Raw genomic sequence first — 19954 nt, forward strand, 5'->3', positions numbered from 1 at the left:
GGGACCATAGATGTCTGTACAAAATGTTGTGCCAATTCAGCTTCGCAGTAGTCACCACCTTCTGGTGGTGCTAAAGAAAAAGTCAGAGGATCTCAAAAGTCATTAGGATTCATCATCTGGGGATCATGACTGTCTCAATCAGATTGCATGGCAAAATATGCAATTGTGTTTGTTTTGGTTGTTTTTTTTGTCTGGAAACAGCTAAAAATGTACCTTGCATGCCAGTTGAATTCTCGGCATCATGTGAGATCACATGAGAAAAGTGCATCGACCCGCCCCCCTTCAACATTTCCACATAAGCAGATGATTGTGCAGATAATTTTCATTTAACACAACAATAATACATACAAGATAAAACTGTTAGACCAAGAAAATGATATGTCCAGTCTTAAGTATAAGTGGAAAAATATTTTGATCCATGAATTGCAACTGGTGTTTAATTCCTTCTTGCCTTTTTGCCCTCTGTGATGTAGAGTTGGAGATGGAAGCAGAGATGGTCTTGCTTGTCCAGAAAAATGGCGAGTTGATTTCCCCCGATGAACAACTCACAGTCATATGTCTATTGTCAATCACAAAAAGTACAACTAATCATTGTAAAATATACATGAGAACAGGTGACCGTAGAGGGCCACACCTCTTTTTAAGGCGAGTCCGTCTTCACATCGAAGACCAAACCGTTCCTGTATATCAGCATGGCGATCTCAGTGTCCACCTGTTCGAGATCTGTCATTTCTCCCTCTCTTGAGCTCCTCAGTTCCTCATCTGCAGAGCCGGGACTCAACTCACACTGACCACTGGATCCTTCTGACATCCTGGAATCACCCCTCTCGCTCTCTACGTCCTCGTCAGTGCCGTCATCCCACTGTCTTGCAAGGAAAGCCGTCTCTGCATCCTCAGCAACAGACATGGCCTCTGGATGTAACTGGTGCAGCGTCAGCTCGTGCACCTCCTCCTTTCTCTCCAGCAAATCCTGTTGTAGGTCACATCGACAGAGGAGATTGCAAACATTTTTGTCATATGCATAGAGAACAAACAGCCTTGTACTGTTTGACTGCTGTATAGAACTATTCTTTTTTTTTTTTTTAAAGAAACAGAAGGACATTACAGTTACATGGTTTTCACAATACAATGGGAGGGAGTTATTCCCATCACAAGAACAGCGAACACACTGATTTACTGTACACTTTCTTTACTGTGGCTGAGGAAATGATCAGAGTTCTGTTTTCTGGATGAATTAACAGTTTGTGGTTCTATCACATCGTCTTTCAACAGATTCAGTAGGGACTTTCTTCCCTTTTAAATAAATACATATGTGCAATGCATCCATTTGCACCCAACACATCCACACACACATTAGCACGTTAACTCATTTGCTACCTCATCGTGTGTATCCTTATCAGGGTGTTTTCTCTGCCTTTTGCTATCTTTCGTTTCTATTAGTTCTCAGCTGTTAAACACAGAATAATTTAATCATAAATACATCATTGCCATATTAACTGTGAGATACTGTATTTGCACATTTGATTCAAATTAAAAAAAGACTTTGAGCCACAGGTGTCTGATTGCTTTATGGCACTACAATAGTAAGAAAGAGCAAACAAAACATTGTGGAACTCTAAAACAACTTTCTTTTATATCACTTTTGTTTATTTGCTGTAATCATGCAAAGGTGTTATGATCCATTCGATATGAGGCAATACTTCACCGTGAATGGCACCTGGCAACCAAGTTTGGCACAAAATGGTAGATTTATTCCCACTGCAACTGGAAACTTAATATTTGTATTTTTATAATCCACTCTACAATATTTTATGCTTTAACCTTTCTTAACTGATAAGCTGTGGTTGAAGTCAAAGAAAAGTTCCCACAACTGTGGATAATAAAGTTTTACTCTTGTACTATTATGTCAGTGCAAGTCATTAAGAAAAAGGTTAAACCCCCAAACTTTCCCCAATGAATATATAACGACAGTGAACTCATGCAGTTTATAAATGACTAAAGGTTCAACTGTAAGGGTTTCAGAAAGAGCAAATACTCCACAAATGCTTAACAGCTGCAAATCCCTGATAATAAACAGTTGCTTACCTGACTTTCTGGTTGATAAAGGATGAAATCTGGAATAATAACAGGAGTCGGCACAGGAGGGAAGATCTTGTTTTTGATTCTAAGTGTTAGAATAGAGTTAAAAAATGAACCCAGGATGAACTGCTGATTTAAAGATTGCAGATAAAACAGACACTCAAATCCCTGAAAGCTGCTATGTACAGTATAACATTTATTCTGTAAAACCGGGCAACTGAATAAAAGCAACACTTAAGACGTTTTTTTCATAATGTCGGGAACTGATTCGTCCGACATTGTCCAGAGTTTCCCTTTCGCACATACAGCACACAGAGCCTTAACTAAGTATCTTGCTGTTCTTTGAATTTGTCTAATAAATTCGGTGGTGACCTTTACACAAAGAAGTTCCTGAATCTCATTCTCTCTTTAGTTAGACATATTCGTTGCTGTTCTTGTGTAAATCCCCCTTCTTCCTCACTTTCACATCAACAACATCATCGACATGCCCATGTGCTCAATTGGAGATTACCCAGTCTTTGCACTAGGGAGTTGGCAGGGTCAAGTCAGTTTGATGTCCGATTCAACTGATTCAAACATTTTGGTTCTCACATACGGCTTCATCGGCTTCATTGCAGTGCATGTGTGAAAGGGGTGAATAACTGTTTTAATGTTCACCAACCTAAACCATCAGCGTTATTTGAAGGATGAAATGATCCAATGTATTCTCATGAACAGGTTTGTAGGACGTCGTACAAAAAGGCTGTGCACAGAAATTATTAAAACGCTGAACAAAAGTGAACAACAGGAAATGAAACGGTGCCCTGGTACCAGCTCCTCTTGTAGTAAATACCATTCAAGTAGATTACCAAATGCAATCCAAAAGGAGGGAGTCCATTGATGCTTTGTTTTATGTGTATGGATACTACTACTTCTGCAAAGGTTTGGCGTTATTTTGAGCAGTATTAGTGGTTGAAAAAGCCATTTTAATGCCTTCACGATACTGTCCCATGCTTATCAGTGATAGCCACGTCCGTCTGTTAGCGACTCTCTGGGATTTCTCCGTTAACAGCTCATACATGAATGTGAGTGCTGAAAAAGACCATGGGACACACTTTAAAGTCCTGTGTTATAGGAACCAGCTACCACCCAAACCTGCCTCTTTACGCGGCAGATTGCTGTCTTATACTACATCAAATGCTTTCACTATGGGGAATACACACACAATAAATATGTGGAATACCCACGAATATCTACGCATTACTTTTCGTTGTTATATGTAGGAAAACTGCATGAGAACAGCCTCAGTACGTCCATGACATGAACGACCACCACCCGGAAAATTAACCTCACTCGCCTGAAAGTCCTGTGTTTTAGGACGCATCCACCTTATGCTGCAATTCTTTTCTGTCTTATACTACATCACATGTTTTCAAAACATGGAATACAGACACTATAAATACGTGAAACACACACAAATTATTGCGCATCACTTTTCGTTGTTATATGTTTAAAAACTGCATGAGATCACCCATGTTCACAAAAACAATTCTACATATAGTGGCTTTAAAGAAGGTCAGAATATGTAAGGTTCACCACAGTATTAGTCTTACAGCTTTCAGTTCTGATGAATACTGTTGTTTTAGGTCTATTAATACTTTGATCTCAAACTGTAGAATATTTATAGTGGGGGGCACCTACCTCTTCAAGATACAGGTTGTCATGGAAATGAACGGAAACAGCAAGACGAGACTCCACCACACTAATTTTTTGAAAAAAGGGACATTTGTTCAGAGCCACTTGTAGAAAAAAATGAATTGTATCTAACTGCTGTTATGACATGAGGGTTGATTCTGTAAGTGTGCTACCATTCCCAGCCTTCTCTGGCAGTGTGTTGATCGTCACTGTGGCTGCAGGTCCTTCTCCCGCTCGTGTCACTCCAACCAGGCTGATGGTGTATTTTGCTCCCGGTGTCAAGTTTTCCAGGCGGTGTTTTAACAATGAAGCTGATATGTTAAAGCACTCTGATGAAATGAGATGTGGAAAAACGTACAGAGAGTCGCTGTCATCATGGCTGTTATGAGTTTCATTTTCTCACATTCTGCAAGTTTTTGCAAAAAAATATTTATTTATACAAGTAAAACTTTTAATTTGGCAAAAAGCTACAGACTAGCAAAGGAAAACCGATTTCAAACCTTTAGGCTCAACCTGTGAGCTGATTTTCACGCTGCAGAGGCTGTAGTGTGTGAGGAAACCTCGCTGGTCCACAGAGGGAATCGCCTTCCAAGAAAAGTTAGCAGAAGTGTGTGTTTCACTAGAAGCAATGAAGTCCTGAGGTTCTCTGCATGGAACTGAAGAGAAAAAGGAAAATATAGGTTTAAAAACGACTATGTTTTTCTTCTACACTGTCTGTGACCTATGACGTTGATGGACAGATCAATAAGTGTTTCTCAGTCATGGAAAGTACAAACATATCGTACACACTTGCCTATCAGGCCCACACAGTGAGATGACAAGTACAGATTTTAAAGCTCATTACTGGCCAATACCTGATGAAAAAAGAGTGGGATTGGTGCATCTCCTATGGTAGCCTATAAAAGAATGTATACACTAAATATATAAATGTTTAATTTTTGCTCTATTGCACAGCTGGGTAGAACAAGACTTCAGCTATGCTAGTCGCTGTTAGGCTGTACTTAGACATCAGTATGATAACAGACTTGCAGTGGCAATGCTAACATGCTAATGTTTAGCAGATTTAATGTTTACCATGTTCACCATCTTAGTTTAGCATGTTAGCATGCTAACATTTTCTGATTAGAATTAAACACAGCTGATGGGAATGTTATTAGTTTTGTAGGTATTTGTCATAAACCAAAGGATTCAACCAATTGAAGTTTTAACCTGATGGAAAGTTGAGGGAATAGCAAAAAAACACAATGCAATAATAAAATAAAAGATATATAAAAAAAGGACAATACTAGTAATATAACAAGTTCATTATAATAATAAAAAAAAATTTTAAGATAGAAATCCGTGAAACAAGTATGAGAAATATCAAATAGCAACAATGATGTTAAAAAGTGAAATCAAGCAATATCATAAAAAAATGTTTAGAATTAATCCCAAGGGAGACCTGCATTTCTGAATCAGATCTCATGGTTAACTATCCGATAGTTTTAGAGATTTCATTTAAAAAACCCACAGATTTCAGCCTGCGTGTGGCGCTGAAGGAAAAGTCAAGTCTTCATCAGATTTATGAGGGTTCTACTACATTTCTTGGCAATTCAGTCTGGACTAAGGGGATGGAGCGACCCGCTGACTGTATTGAAATGACTGACTGTATTGAAATATTATGGTAAGACACTTACCGCCCTCTTTGTGATAAAAGATGCACCTTTCAACAGTCTTTGGTTTCCCTCGATCACATCTATGCTCAAAGTAAACGTATCGAACATAGTCTTTTAGGTCTGTAACAGAAAAAGATTTATACAAGTGTTTACAAACAGCCAATGAACAGCAGAGGCCTGTTATGATCATCACTGAAATAATAGCAAAAGTAATGTTTTCGTAGCTGTATGTCTTAAAACTGTCAATTAAATTTGCTGCAATATTAACAATAGTTTGGTGTACAGAATAAAAATGTGGTGTACTGATTTGTTGAATCCACTATGTGTAGGATTTGACAAAGTTTCCAAAATGTCTTGTTCTTTGTTTTTATCGTCTCCATTGTCTTCAGCCCTCAGCCGAGCCGAGGTGATAAAACTGTGTGGTTAAAAAGCACATTACATACAACTTACTCTTTCTCACTTGCTCCCTTTGTTTTTTATTCTTCCTTGCTGTCAACGTGATCACATTTTCTGGCTTTGAATCTTCATCTTGAAGCTCGTACCACTCAAGGCAAGTGCTCCTATTTAATTTTTCATCCAGTAATGTTTTGTCACAAACTGTTGGGGTGATAAGAAATAACATCCTATAAAGCAATTCTTACCTTTCTGGCATTTTTACACTTTGCTTTTGTACTTTTAAATCGCCTCTTATAAACGTATGGCACACTAAAATGTAAAAGAAATCCACCAGGTGTTGAAACTCAATATTTAATCTCATATATTTCAGATAAAAGTCTGACAAATCATTTTAATAGGTCTGAGCTTCCTGCCTATCATCTGTTGCTCTGTTTCACTCCAAGTGCCATGGGAAGTCCGAAGTTGCGGACCTCCAACTAGGCAAGGTGCACTGGAATGCCTATCAAAGTTGAAACTCCTTTGGGGTAGGCTGATCCCCCCCGAATTTGCAGAAGGTTCCACTTTGACAGGCATTCCACTGCACTTTCCCTAGTTGGAGGTCCGAAACTTTGGACTTCCCATTGCACTTGAATGCAGCATTTCTCTCAGCGCATGTGTCTGGGGAGTGTCAGAGGTCAGGCAGGGGGTATATTAATATACAGGATATGCAACACATACTGCCCCCCTAACACACACATACATTCACCTACCTTTTAAATCTGGATCAGGTTCAGTCGGTACTTCTATGATTGCTGGTGGAGAAAACCCTGCTGCGTTTCTGGCAATAATAGAGATGTTTGCGGCAGAGAGTGAGACATAACTAATGTGTTTAGTCGTTTTGATGGCTCTGTTTTTCTCACAAGGACACCCATTAGAAGTGTCCTTCAGGCTGTACTCCACTCCTGTGACTGATGCTGCATGTGGCATCGGCTGAACAGCAGAAGAGACAAACATACCAAAATTAACCAACTGAACAAGGCAGCTGTTAATATATGATCAACTTTTAGTGGTACAACACAGCCAGGGAGCAATAGATAAATAAGTGAAGTCCTAGAAGTAAACACAAAGTGGTAGAAACACCTAAGGATGCTCATTTATGCTGATGTGTCATTAAAATGAGAAACTTTCTCAAAATAGTGACTTAGTATTCCAAAATAATGACATAGTAATGCAAGATAATGAGAAACTTTCTTCAAATAATGACTTAGCAATGCAAAATAATGAAAATAATTTGAAAGTAGTAATTTAATTTGAAAAAAGGGGCAGCGATCTCTAGTGGCCATAGTGATTATGACGAGAGCTAAGTCAAGTGAGGGAGCATCAAACATCCACAGGACTTTCCCCCAGTGAGGCCGCTGTTCATGTCCCGTGTGAAACCAGAAGTCCACATTGACTTCTTCAAACATATGTACCTTAGTAAACTTGTATGTTACGTTACGTATATAGAATGCATTACTATTTAAAGTATATGCAGCACATTGTGAAATACACAGAGCGTTGGGACCAAGCCCCAACCACAGCGACTTTCTGCATGATCCAATAAGGAAGTGCCAAAAATTGCAGTTCTCTGAGTGTCCAGGGGCAGGTGTCATAATAGAGCAATTTCTCGTTGACCCCCATGTTAAACAGGCCGTTTTCACAGCGAAATTAAACCTATTTAAGGCCTGGTACAAAAAAACATTCTAGTTTGTATGTTTAGGTCATATCTCCATGACAACACTGAGGGGGGAGAGAATTTTTTGTATCAGGCTAATTTATACTTTCTTGGAGGTTAAAGTTTATGAATAATTAGGGGCGCAGCCACTTGAGTGACAGCTAGCCACTGGCCCTCACTTCACCTCGGAGGTATACGTCAGCCAGACGGACATATCTCCCTCCCCCCAACGTCACATACATGCCCTTTTTTGGTAAGAGGAAATGAGGGAAATGAGGCGGAGTTACAGTCTCACAAGATGGCGACTCCCGTAGGCGAGTACAATTGGATCGAGTTGAGAGAGAGGACCTCGACAGGAGGCTACGTGCCTTTTTTATACAGTGTATGGTTGGGACAGTGTCAGTACTGTAACGTACTAGTGGCGTTTTCCTGTCACTGGCTTACCTTCCACGTCAGCGTCACCTTCCTATTGCCATTTAATAGTGTTGTTGTCACGGTGACTTCAGGTTTTTGTTCAAGATCTGCAGTGAAAAAAAAACCACAAAATTTGAGTGAGTAGGCTATTTATGTTGAGTGAGTGACCAAACAAAAAAAAAAAAGTGTTTTAGAGAGGAACAGACCGTGTTTACGTTTCTTAAAAAGCAGGAAGGAGGCTCCTGTATGCTTTTGAGTTTGGATTTATGATATCAAATATCATTTATAGGTATTAGTCAGTCGTTTCTGTTGTAGTGACACCTTTTGTGCACATATCGTGTACATAATACAAAATATTTCAATCCTAACACTGGATTTAGAGTCCAAAGTGCTAACCAATACACCATGAAATCTATCTTTTCACCTGCAGGAACAATCACAACTGGAGACCAGTCACTCCACAGTGGGTTACGGGCCTGAGTGGACCGATGTCTGATTTGAACCTGGTAAGCTGAATCCTTCAACAGATTCACAACGATGACATGGTCTGTTCAGATAAAGAGAAAAACACAGACATTTCATAAATTTGACAAACAAAAATTCTAGATAATTTTCCAACTGTTATTATATGTGGTATTTTTCTATTGTCAAATCAATAGTGACAAATCACATGAAAATACCAAAGATAACAAAACCAATCAACAAATATTTCCTTTGTGCCGTACTGCTCCATGTTGTCCAAAAATTAGAACTAGGACAGGAACAGTGGCCCCCTGGGTGAAAGACCTGTGTTTGTTTGACCCCTCCACTCCGACCTCCTCCTTTATACTATGCCATCACTATATGCAGTGATCCAGGAGTCGAAAGCCTGGTGGGACTCATACAGACGCTAATGGGGGCCTTGTGTGTCAGTAACAGACGCTGTGTGCACCTGACCAATGAGTTAGGAGTGAGAACGAGTTGGCTAAAACATATTATGATAGCACGTATGTTAATATTATGTATCAACTAATTATGTTGTATGGTCCTTCAGAGTGTCTCAGAGATAGAAAAATAAAACAAGGCTCAATAAACGTATCATTCAAAAGTTGTAAACTTCAAAAGCTTGTATGATAGAAACATAAGAGACTACTCACACATAGAAGTGTAGCTGGTGTTTGTTGTTCTCTGTAACGGCAATGCAGATAAAGGGTTCAATATGTTAATTAATGTTAAAATAAAGAACAGCTTCAGGTACATTACAGTTGGTAACAAAATCTCCTCACTTTTTCCCATGATTCTGTGGGGTGTTCGTGTCGTTTTAACCTTAATTCAGCTAAAGCCGGATGCTCCTCTGCAGCGATCCAGCTTAAGTTGAGGTTGTTTTTTACCCAGGACATGCAAATATTTTGTGGTGCTTCATACTTAACTGTTGATAAAAAGCAAAATATTTAATGTAAGATGTTTTAAAAAACACACACACACACACACACACACACATTTATTTCCTTAGTGGAAGGAAAGCAATCTGTTTTAATCTCCATTGCTGGGTGGAATGAGAGGCGCACCCATTACCTGTGTGCCCGAGGACAACAGACCTCCTGGTCGACATGCAGCTGGAGTTTCCTGCGCGAGCTTCCACCCAAATGTGAACAGGACGGTATTTGATAAGCTGCTCCTCGTTTAATTGACACCAGGTCTGTTTAATGTTCCTGCATTTTGTTGTGCTGCAAGTAAATATGTAGAGCTTTCAGTGCATTGAAAATGACAAAAACACATATGTCCTCAGCATTAGATTATATCAATCCCTTTATCCTTTTTCCACATTTCCCTTAGAATGGCTTTAGATTGTTAGAAACAGATGGCCTGCTCTGTCTGCTAACAGCCTACCAGCACCTCTAAAGCTCACTAATAAACATGTGATATACCATTTTATTTCATTTGTATTTAGCTACAGATTGTTTTCCCCACAATCTCAGGATAAAGAGCACACTTAAATTTGTTTCTGAAAACATTTTAGGTGAGATATAAGCAATGTGATTATACAATAATTTGATGCATATTTGATCAGCAATTCCTAGGTTGACAGTTTGATCTATCCATAGAAAATAAATGGGACTCAAACTGTCAAACTAGGCAGTGCTGATACCATTTTTAAGATTCTCCCTAAAATGCCGACATATTTGTTATATTTGGGAATGTTGGGATCTCCTTTAGAATTTAGAATAAAGTTATGTGAGTTTGAAAAAGGTTTGGACAAATGACATGAGGTAGGGACTGTCCCAGTGGCACACTGCGCCTTTTAAGGGTTTAATTTTGGAGAAAACAATTTCAGAACCCATCAGCGATCGTTCTGACAACGACTTAGTCTTAGTCTTAGTCTCTTGGAGAAATTGCCATTATTTGAATTTGTTGTCACTGTAAGAAGAAATAAATAAATAAAATTACCAAGTTGTTTAAAATATTGCAGCTCAAACAAATAACAATACTCACTTAAAGTAAAGGTCAAATGTCACATCGCTCACAGTCGTATTCATGCTCCATTGACACGTGTAAACGGACTCGTCAGAGGTCCTTCTGAAGCACTCGGGACTGGAAGGAGCCTCACATGCTGACCCTTAGAGGATCACGTCAAATTATTCATTTTACGGAGTGTCAAAATACACAAAGACATTTTCATCAGTGACAAACCCGAAGCAGAAATAGGAAAAGCAGCAGCTGCAGTTTTCTTATTTTATATAACTTTTTATGTTATTTCTCTCAAGATGCCTCTTGACTATATTTGTCATTTTATCTCTATTGTGGGACACTTACAATACATTATGTTATATACTGACAAGAGTTAGAGGTTGGGCATTTGGTCCAAACACTGAGCCCCTCCATCCCCTTGTACTGAGCAACATTAGGCTCAAAGGTGAGAAAACAGACATCCTATTTGTAAAAACAACAATGACAAAACATCACCAACATGTTAAATATCAGTTAAGAGCAAACTATGAAGGCTAGCACTTCAATATGGCTGCACAGAGCAGCGAAGGGCGGATGCGTTCTATTGAAATGGAAACCACAAGATGCTGATAAGCTAACCAACAGGTTGCGGCTGTTGCAAAAGAATGGTCACAATCATATGTGTGATAACTATTCTGCACTGTGATCTGATCAAGGTTAAAAGTAAAAGCTATGATGAGGATACTTAAGTGAAGTAAGATAAGAAAAGAAAAGATAAAGAGTATTTATTTACCTTTGCTGACCGTTATAAGGTACAGACACACAACACTGTGTTGTAGTGAACTCCAGCGTTTCAAAGTTTCCATGAGGTATAGTGGAACGTCTCGATGGCTCATTCTTCAGGGTGAGTATCCATAAATTCAACCTGTCTTCACGTAACTCAGTTAGTCTTTCTCAGAAATGTCAAACCAGTTTCACTCAGTTATATGAGCTGCAGCAAAAACCACAAGTGTCAGGGGCGGGGGGAAGGTTTGTGTTCGACTCAACGGCAGCCAGACACAACAGCCATTCTGAAAGTGACGACTCTTTGAAGTCGTTGTGTTGATTCTTTTTTCTTTTTTCATTCAAATTTAATTTGCCTACATCTGATTTTGTTCTCTATAGGCTCCCTGTCAAAGACAAACTGGAAGAGACTGGAAATTACAGCAACACCTATATCTGTGTGTGAGATGCATGCGGATCATCATGATGGAGGAGAGAAACTACATTTTAGTGTAAGGACATTTTACTCCATTATTGATTACAATGACACAACTGCAGTTACAGCTCACCTTAAAGCTGTGTCAAGCCACATGTTTGACTTTCTTCACCAGTCAGTGGTCGAAATCACTAGGATTGGTTTCTACATAAGTAAATATTTTAAAACTATACAACTATATAGTTTAATTTCATAAAAAGGCTCAGAAATTGCCTTTAAAGCGCCTGGGCACCGTTTTTAGCAAAAGTCCTAGCTGTGGTCCTGGAGACGATCAGACTCCCACAACTTCTCCTCGTCTTACATCCTCATTCTTTTCCCATTTCCCATTTCTACAGACTTACAGTTTCATACTAAATCACTTGCACTTTCATCTTGAAGCGGTGACTTCTGTACAAGAGGAGCACTGGAGAGGCGAAACAGATTAAGATCACTGGTGAGGGGTAATGACATTGTTAATTGCCTGAACACATGTTTTTCTTTTGTGAGATTGTGTCCTATAAATAATTGTTAAAGATTCAAAGAATTGAAACTCTCCAGTACTTGACAAAATGTTTAAAGAATTGATAAAAGTCTCAAAAACTTGGGATCCCCCAGTCAGTGCAGGCCAATGTGGCCCGGGAAAGGGAAGTTTGCGGTCTACTGCCGGAGCTGCTGCCCCTTCGACCTGACCCTGGATAAGCGGGTGAAGATGAGTGATGAGTGAGTAAAAGTCTCAAAAATGTACACAGATCTTTTGACGACCCCTCGGATTTATCTTGTGACCCTTCGGAGGGGCCTAACCCCTACGTTAAGAAACCACAGAGATAAACTTACAAACTGTATATAAAAGTAGTAGTACACAGATACACATGTTTGCTTAAGTCAGGATCTGAATACCTCTTCACCACTGGCTGTGGACCCAGTGCTCAACATAAGGAACCAGTACACCTGTAGCCCAGACCATCCTGTAGACATGTTACAGTGGCGCCCCCCAGTGGCCAGTCACTGTCAGCACAGAGGAGCGGATTGCAGCAGCACACAGCCGGTGGGAGAGGTCATCTCCGTGTTCGCCACAGCACCTGAGGCAGACGGCAGTTCCCGGTCCGTGCCTGATAAACAGGCTGTCTGCAGACTTTCTGAAGCGCCATGGGCAGGCCGGGCTGCTGACCTTCTGGTAACAGCACTGAAAATGCTCCATGCGTGCAGCTCTGTGCTAGAAGATGGCGGAGTCGGATGGCGGGGATTTTGCTTCGAAACATCCACAGAGCAGGTGAGTGAAGCGGGGAGCGATGCTGAGGCGTGTCCCCGGTGTTAGACCCGGTCCCTCGGTGCTGCCTTGTGTGAGAGCTCCACGGCTCCGGGACTACAGCCCTGTTCGAGTCCGCTGCAGCGTCCAGGCGTCGCGGCTTGACTCCGGGAAACACCGAGGAGCTGTCCGGGGCCTCCAGGCATCCACACTTGCTGCTCTTTATATCTCTGACGAGCAGCGGGAATAAAGTGAAGATATAACAGTTCAGTGCACAGACAGCCCCTAGGCCTGAGTCAGCGGCTGTTTTTGCAGAAGGTCTCTTATATTTTAAAGTTAAGTTAGGACTTTAAATACTTTTCGTTGTGATGGTGAACCTTCCTTAACCACAACAGTAAACCAATAAAACACATTCAAAGTTAGGTGGAGGCAACAGTTTAACATTAATTGAAAGTCAGTTATGTTGATATATTTTAATCACACTTTGAATGTAATCATATGTAACATATTGACAGATGTCAGTCTTGTCTAGAGTCAGACCGATAATGGATTTCTTTGGCCAATATTAATATTGGTATTTGAGAGTTTTAAAGACTATAACAAAATCAGCTGATGGTTTAACAGAAGTGCACAACATTTTTGGATCGCTTCAATGGGGCTGTTTTTCCTCAGTGGACATGTCACAATAGGAAAATACATGAATGATGGCTTAAAGTTGTAATCCGTAATATTTCAGATACCTTGTTTTCTAGCGGCCTCTTTGGCGGTCGGATATAGTTGCAGGAGAGCCTGTTCTTTCAGAGCCCTCCACCTTGTCTCATTCGCTATGACTGTTTCTCAATATGCGTGCTTGTCTGTACTTGTACTTGTGAATAGTCATCAGCTACAGCCTGGGTACTGTTCCAATTCAGTAGACCGCATCTCACCAAGTACAGTCTAAATACCCGGATGTGACTTGCTTCACACATTTTTTCGAGGATGCAGGTGACTTGTGTGGACTTTGGACAGCCAGGTATCCCAGAATGCATTTCACATTAACAACTGCACTGGGTCCTCCAGGGTCTGGACTCCTGAGTGGAACTTGCCAAGTCTGAACTTGGCATAATTGGTATTAAGAAACGCCTGTGTCTTAATTTTCTTTTCTTCTTTTTTAAAGTTTTTTCTCAACTTTGACACACAATCACCTCTCTACTTCCGGCCTGTCCCCTATATGTTACACCTCTTAAATCCATACACACACGCATAAACTTGTTCCTATTATACTTCTGCACTTACTATAACTCTGACTCAGAAGTTGGAAGTTCCCGATTTCAGATTACAATGAAATGCAGCAAACGTTTCAGTGAAGAGCTTCACCGGCAGACCAACCACTACTGACTGATGTAAACAGACACACAGATTGGAATACTCTGGAAAGAGGCAAGTAGAAGTGCTTTCATTAGTGGGTCATATAATCAATCACTATTTTTTTAACTCAATCTTTGATAGATATTAACTTAAAAGGCAATTCACTTTTAAGTGCTTTTCCTGCTATGGCAGGTCCTTTCGCCCACGGTGGAAACACACCAAGCTGCAGCGAAGTGCGGCTTGTAGCAATAATAAAATTTTTGAGAGGTGTGTTCATGTGTTTCAAGCAGAAAGACATTCTTTGTAAACATAGGTCATCATGTCACAGGAGTCACAGGATTCTGTTACTGATTGGCTGTGCGTATTGTGACTGTACTTTGCTGCAAAATGTTAGGCTAAATTATCCCCAACTTGTAGATTGGCCACACTTTGCCGCAGTAGCCGCTGCAGGTTTTCATAAACATTGCATCGTTGCCGGCCGGACCAAAGAATCTCTATACTAAAGATACCGTATTTCAGCGAGTGCCAATGAAATTAAATGGTTTACGTAATGGGTGTGTCCTATTTTAAAAGTGTAGTCTATGTCATGTGGATGATGGTTATGTGCATAATGGATTGAATCTTATTTAGCTAATATTTTATATGTACACAGCTAACAGCCATATTTAGCATTTCAAAAAATTGTTTTTGGATGTTTTCGTAAATGTATGTTAGTAGATGTGAGCTTAGCCGTGTTCCCAAATCCTTTGTGTTTGTTGCTGAGACAGAAAAGGGTCTCAAACAAAATTAATTTTCTCCCGATTTGTCCATCTGAAAAACACTTTTTTGGTGTCGGAATGTTTATTAAATATGAAATTAGGTCAAATATTTACATCAGTGACTATTGAGCTATGGGAAAGGTCATTATCTGTGTGCATGTTCACTTCTCCCCTTGGAATCAGTACACTCAGGCCCTGTCGCTAGTCTCCTAAATAGTGACCAAATACATGTGACACAGATACAGAACCGACTGCCTCGCTTCGTAGCTGTCTCTGTCTGCACTTAGGGCGCACTCACACTGCCCATCCGTACCGTGCCCCAGCACGTTTCACGGCTAAAGTTTAGTTTGTGTGCAACAGTACCGTGCCTAGGAGCGGTACACTTGCCGTCCACGGCCTGTTTGGGAGAGGTGGGCTTTTGTAAAGCACGTTTGCACATGTACAAGCATGAGCGTGCGCACGAGCACGAGGCCCACGGCGGTTCTGACGTCATTTTATGTGCGCCTGTTCGGACATAGAAAAAAAGGACGGACCATGCGCAGACATTTAAAATACAGATGGACAGTGTTAGTGCCAGGTTTTCAGGGAAAGGGAACAGTGTGCATGTGGAAACAAAGTACAACAGCATTGTAAAAGCTTCTTGAAAGCGTTGGGGATCAGCTCCAGGTTGTCTTCTCTTTGTCCCGGTGATCGACACATCGGGTCACGCTGCATTAATACGTTGGCTGTTTTTCTATTCACATCTACCACAAGGGTGGAGCAAGCCAGACACACTACCCTTGCCTTATAAAGTTACCAGTTTAATCAATTTAATATTTAATTCATTAAATATTTCATGACCTAATTTCTGCCCAGTATTAAAATGTTGGACTCGAACAATGGGATCCTTCCATTACACGTGTACGTGATGAGCAGATGCATTCTTGTCATCTGTAATCTGCCTTTTATGTGATCGGATGCCTTTTTTGGGTCTCATTTGTCGGGACGGAGTTCGAGAACAGGTTCCAGTTGAGAACAGGTAACAAATTGTAATCGGAACCGGAATATTTTGCCTCCGAGCTTATCAACCTTATCTGGCCTGTTTTGCAACAAGGAGTCATGACGGAGAGGAAGGAACAGTCCAAAGCGTGGCATTATAGTCGGCAGGTTTGACAGATTTTTTCTTTGACTAAGACAACTTAACTAAAAGAAAAAAAGATGTACAAATATTCTCTCATTTAATTGTCAAGTGTTCACACTCAGAGATGATAAAACCGTTACAAAAACTAACATGGCGGCTGTCACAGCACAACTGGCTAATGTAATTCCAACTTGTAGTGTTTAGTGGTGGAATTATTTCTAACCGAGTTGATCTCAGGAGGCTCAGTATTCCCACAGATTATGTCTGAGGATGTTATCTTGTGTTGTTTTTTGACATTATAACCCGGTAATGTCACTTCAACCCGGTGCAATGTGTTTTTTCTACCAGTTGATTCTGCACAGAGAATGACGTTCCTGTGGTAGTGATCCACTGACAGGTTTATTTCTGTTTTCTATGTGCAGCGAGTTCTACAAATAGTCTAAACAGAGCGACGGCAGTTATATTGTTGGAAATGTTGTGTGCAGATAAGCTCTCACTAATGCAAAGACACTGTACACTAAAGATTGTATTTCCTCTTGGCCGACTGGCAGATTAGATTAAATTTCTATCACAGCATTGCTGTGTGCATCTATGCCTCGAGTTAATGCCACACATTAGATATCCACATACTAGGGGTGGAACGGTTCACAAAATCCACTGTTCGGTTCATATCACGGTTTTAGGGTCACGGTTTTTCGGTTCGGTTGTTTTTTTCTATTTATTTTAGATTCTAAAAATACCATGTATCAGATCTGTAGCCTAATAATTAAAAAAAATGTAATCAGCTATAAGGACATGTCATGCAATCATGCAAAAACTGAAATAAGCAGTCAGCTTGCTTAGGGATTACTGTAACAATCTTAAATGAAAGTGAAGTGAGATTTTGAAACAGTAGGAGACACATGGACGCATTTACGCATTTATATATTTAGTTGGCAAAAAGGTTCACAATTGTTCGCGTACCGAACCGGACTGATTTTTTCAATAAACAGTTCCACCCCTACCACATACAGATCATACTTTAATATTCTCGAGCTAAACAGACTGCTCTGACAAAATACTACAGCTTCTCTGCTAGGGATCAAAGCCCTGGACAATGGAGGAAGTTTTATTTTTTAGAAACCCTTGAGTTACTGATTGTGACAAGGTATTTTTTTTCTTTCCAGTATGGCTAACAAGAATAGCACCCTACGCTGTACATTCTCAGCTTCAAGCCACAGTGCCACCCTCCTCCGGGGCTTGTCGGTGTTGCGGGCTCAGGGCCAACTACTTGACGTTGTGCTGGCCATCAATGAGGAGCGCTTCCAAGTCCACAAAGCTGTGCTGGCTGCCTGTAGTGATTACTTCAGGTTAGTCTGAATCACAAGACTTCTCACTGCCATTTACATTTTAAATTGGAAGCACTTAGCAGTTGCTCTTATCCGGAGAAAATAACACTGAGTGCAGTGTCAGAGTTTGCTGCAGTTCATAGATTAACTATATTAAAAGCAATTCAGTTGGGGGAGGAAGATGGAGGGAGTATTGTGAGACTCACAACAAAATGCAAAATGATGCACTCACTTTTCTTTCATTTAATCTTCGGTCTGATACATTATTTTCCGCTTTATTTATATCTATGGGGTTCATACTGACGACAAAAATTGTAGAAAGATGTATTGTATTCCAGAAATGGAAAATGAGGACGTTCTGAAAATGATAAATTATGAAACAGACATTAGATAGATTTACAAATTAGTCCCAAACACACTTTTATCATCAGATATTTCCAGTTAAGCTATGGACATAAAATAAAACAATCTGTAAATAGGAAAGTTTTCACACAAGTCATACAAAATTCATGCCTTTCATGTAGAAGAGTTGGATTTATAAAATCGTCATGTAGTTCACTGACATGTCCTTGTGTTACAGAGCAATGTTCACTGGAGGCATGAGGGAGTCAAATCAAGAAACCATTGAGCTGAAGGGTCTGTCCGCCCGTGGGCTGAAACATATCATTGACTTCGCCTACAGTGCAGAAGTCACTTTAGACCTGGACTGTATTCAGGACGTCCTTGGGGCAGCTGTGTTTCTCCAGATGGTCCCAGTCGTGGAGCTCTGCGAGGAGTTCCTCAAATCGGCGATGAGCGTGGAGACCTGCCTGCACATAGGCCAGATGGCCACCACCTTCAGCCTGTCTTCCCTCAAAGAGTCAGTGGATGCCTTCACCTTCCGCCACTTCCTCCAAATTGCAGAAGAGGAGGATTTTCTGCACATTCCAAAAGAACGACTTGTCTTCTTCCTGCAGAGCAACAAACTGAAGAACTGTAGCGAGATTGACCTCTTCCACGCGGCGATCAGGTGGCTCCAGTATGACGAGTCTCGCCGGGCTCAAGCCAGCAGCGTCCTCTGCCATGTACGCTTCCCCCTCATGCGCTCCTCTGAGCTGGTGGACAGTGTTCAGACGGTGGACTTAATGGTGGAGGACGTGCTGTGCCGCCAGTATCTCCTTGAGGCCTTCAATTACCAGATTCTTCCCTTCAGACAGCACGAGATGCAGTCTTCACGGACAGTCATACGTTCTGATGTCTTGTCAGTCATCACCTTTGGTGGGACGCCCTACACCGACAACGACCGCACAGTGAGCTCCAAGGTGTACCATCTCCCTGACATGGCCTCGCGCCAGTTCAAAGAGCTGACAGAGATGGAGACGGGGTGCAGCCACGCTTGTGTTGCCGTACTTGATAACTTTGTGTACATCGTTGGTGGACAGCACTTGCAGTACCGCAGCGGCGAGGGGGCGGTAGACAGCTGTTTCCGGTTCAACCCGCATCTGAGCCAGTGGCTACGCATCCAGCCTCTGCAGGAGGCTCGAATCCAGTTCCAGCTAAACGTGCTGCACGGACAGCTGTATGCCACAGGAGGGCGCAATCGATCTGGCAGTCTGTCATCCGTAGAGTGTTATTGTCCAAAGAAAAACGAGTGGACGAATGTGGAACCATTAAAACGCAGGATTTGGGGTCATGCAGGGACTCCCTGTGGAGAAAAGCTGTATATCTCAGGGGGTTATGGCGTCTCTTTGGACGACAAAAAAACTCTTCACTGCTACGACCCAGCATCAGACCAGTGGGACTTCAGAGCTCCTATGAACGAACCCAGAGTGTTGCACGCCATGATTAGCAGCAGGGGTAGGGTTTATGCTCTGGGCGGTCGCATGGACCATGTGGACCGTTGTTTTGATGTGCTTGCGGTTGAGTATTACATTCCAGAGAACGACCAATGGACCACCGTCAGTCCCTTAAGAGCAGGGCAGTCTGAGGCGGGCTGCTGTTTACTGGACAGGAAGATCTACATCGTTGGGGGCTACAACTGGCACCTGAACAATGTCACCAGCATCGTACAGGTGTATAACACCGAGACAGACGAGTGGGAGAGGGATTTGCATTTCCCCGAATCTTTTGCTGGCATCGCTTGTACTCCGATTATTATTCCACAAAACACCACGCAACCCTAACCATCTGACCCGTGACTATGAAGGTGTGTGTGTGTGTGTGTGTGTGTGTGTGTGTGTGTGTGTGTGTGTGTGTGTGTGTGTGTGTGTGTGTGTGTGTGTGTGTGTGTGTGTGTGTGTGTGTGTGTGTGTGTGTGTGTGTGTGTGTGTGTGTGTGTGTGTGTGTGTGTGTGTGTGTGTGTGTGTGTGTGTAAAATTCCAAGATTTCCAAGATCACAGTTTGTGTGAATAGCATTAGCTAAATGTATAAAACTTCTTATCTGAAATATAATAATAATAATTGAGTCTGTAGAAGTATTTTTGGCATTTAAGGGCTGGAGTTATAGACATTTCTGCACATTTCTGAAGGAAAGTCTTGAGTTGAACTTTGTGTTTTTGCAAAGGTATTGTCAGACACAACCTTTATAATGTTAGGAATTTT

At 41.2% G+C, this 19954-nt stretch overlaps 2 protein-coding genes across 2 annotated transcripts; one reads left to right on the forward strand and one right to left on the reverse strand.

Annotated features, from left to right (window-relative positions):
* Window positions 1-640: 640 nt before the first annotated feature.
* On the reverse strand, window positions 641-12773 carry il12rb1 (interleukin 12 receptor subunit beta 1; the record flags this gene model as incomplete). The annotated part of the gene is made up of 15 exons (XM_083911444.1): window positions 641-970; window positions 2086-2114; window positions 3927-4082; window positions 4254-4409; window positions 5430-5528; window positions 5859-6005; window positions 6704-6773; window positions 7942-8018; window positions 8336-8458; window positions 9048-9078; window positions 9177-9319; window positions 9466-9617; window positions 10384-10507; window positions 11956-11999; window positions 12556-12773. The coding sequence occupies 15 exons, from the start codon at window positions 12771-12773 to the stop codon at window positions 641-643; spliced, it is 1899 nt and encodes a 632-aa protein (XP_083767570.1).
* On the forward strand, window positions 12694-19546 carry klhl26 (kelch-like family member 26). The gene is made up of 3 exons (XM_083940340.1): window positions 12694-12845; window positions 17213-17395; window positions 17955-19546. The coding sequence occupies exons 1-3, from the start codon at window positions 12796-12798 to the stop codon at window positions 19534-19536; spliced, it is 1815 nt and encodes a 604-aa protein (XP_083796466.1). The 5' UTR covers window positions 12694-12795; the 3' UTR covers window positions 19537-19546.
* The last annotated feature ends 408 nt before the right edge of the window (window positions 19547-19954 follow it).

Source organism: Echiichthys vipera (genome assembly GCF_963691815.1).
Source record: "Echiichthys vipera genome assembly, chromosome: 3".
In the NCBI taxonomy this organism is placed as follows: Eukaryota; Metazoa; Chordata; class Actinopteri; order Perciformes; family Trachinidae; genus Echiichthys; species Echiichthys vipera.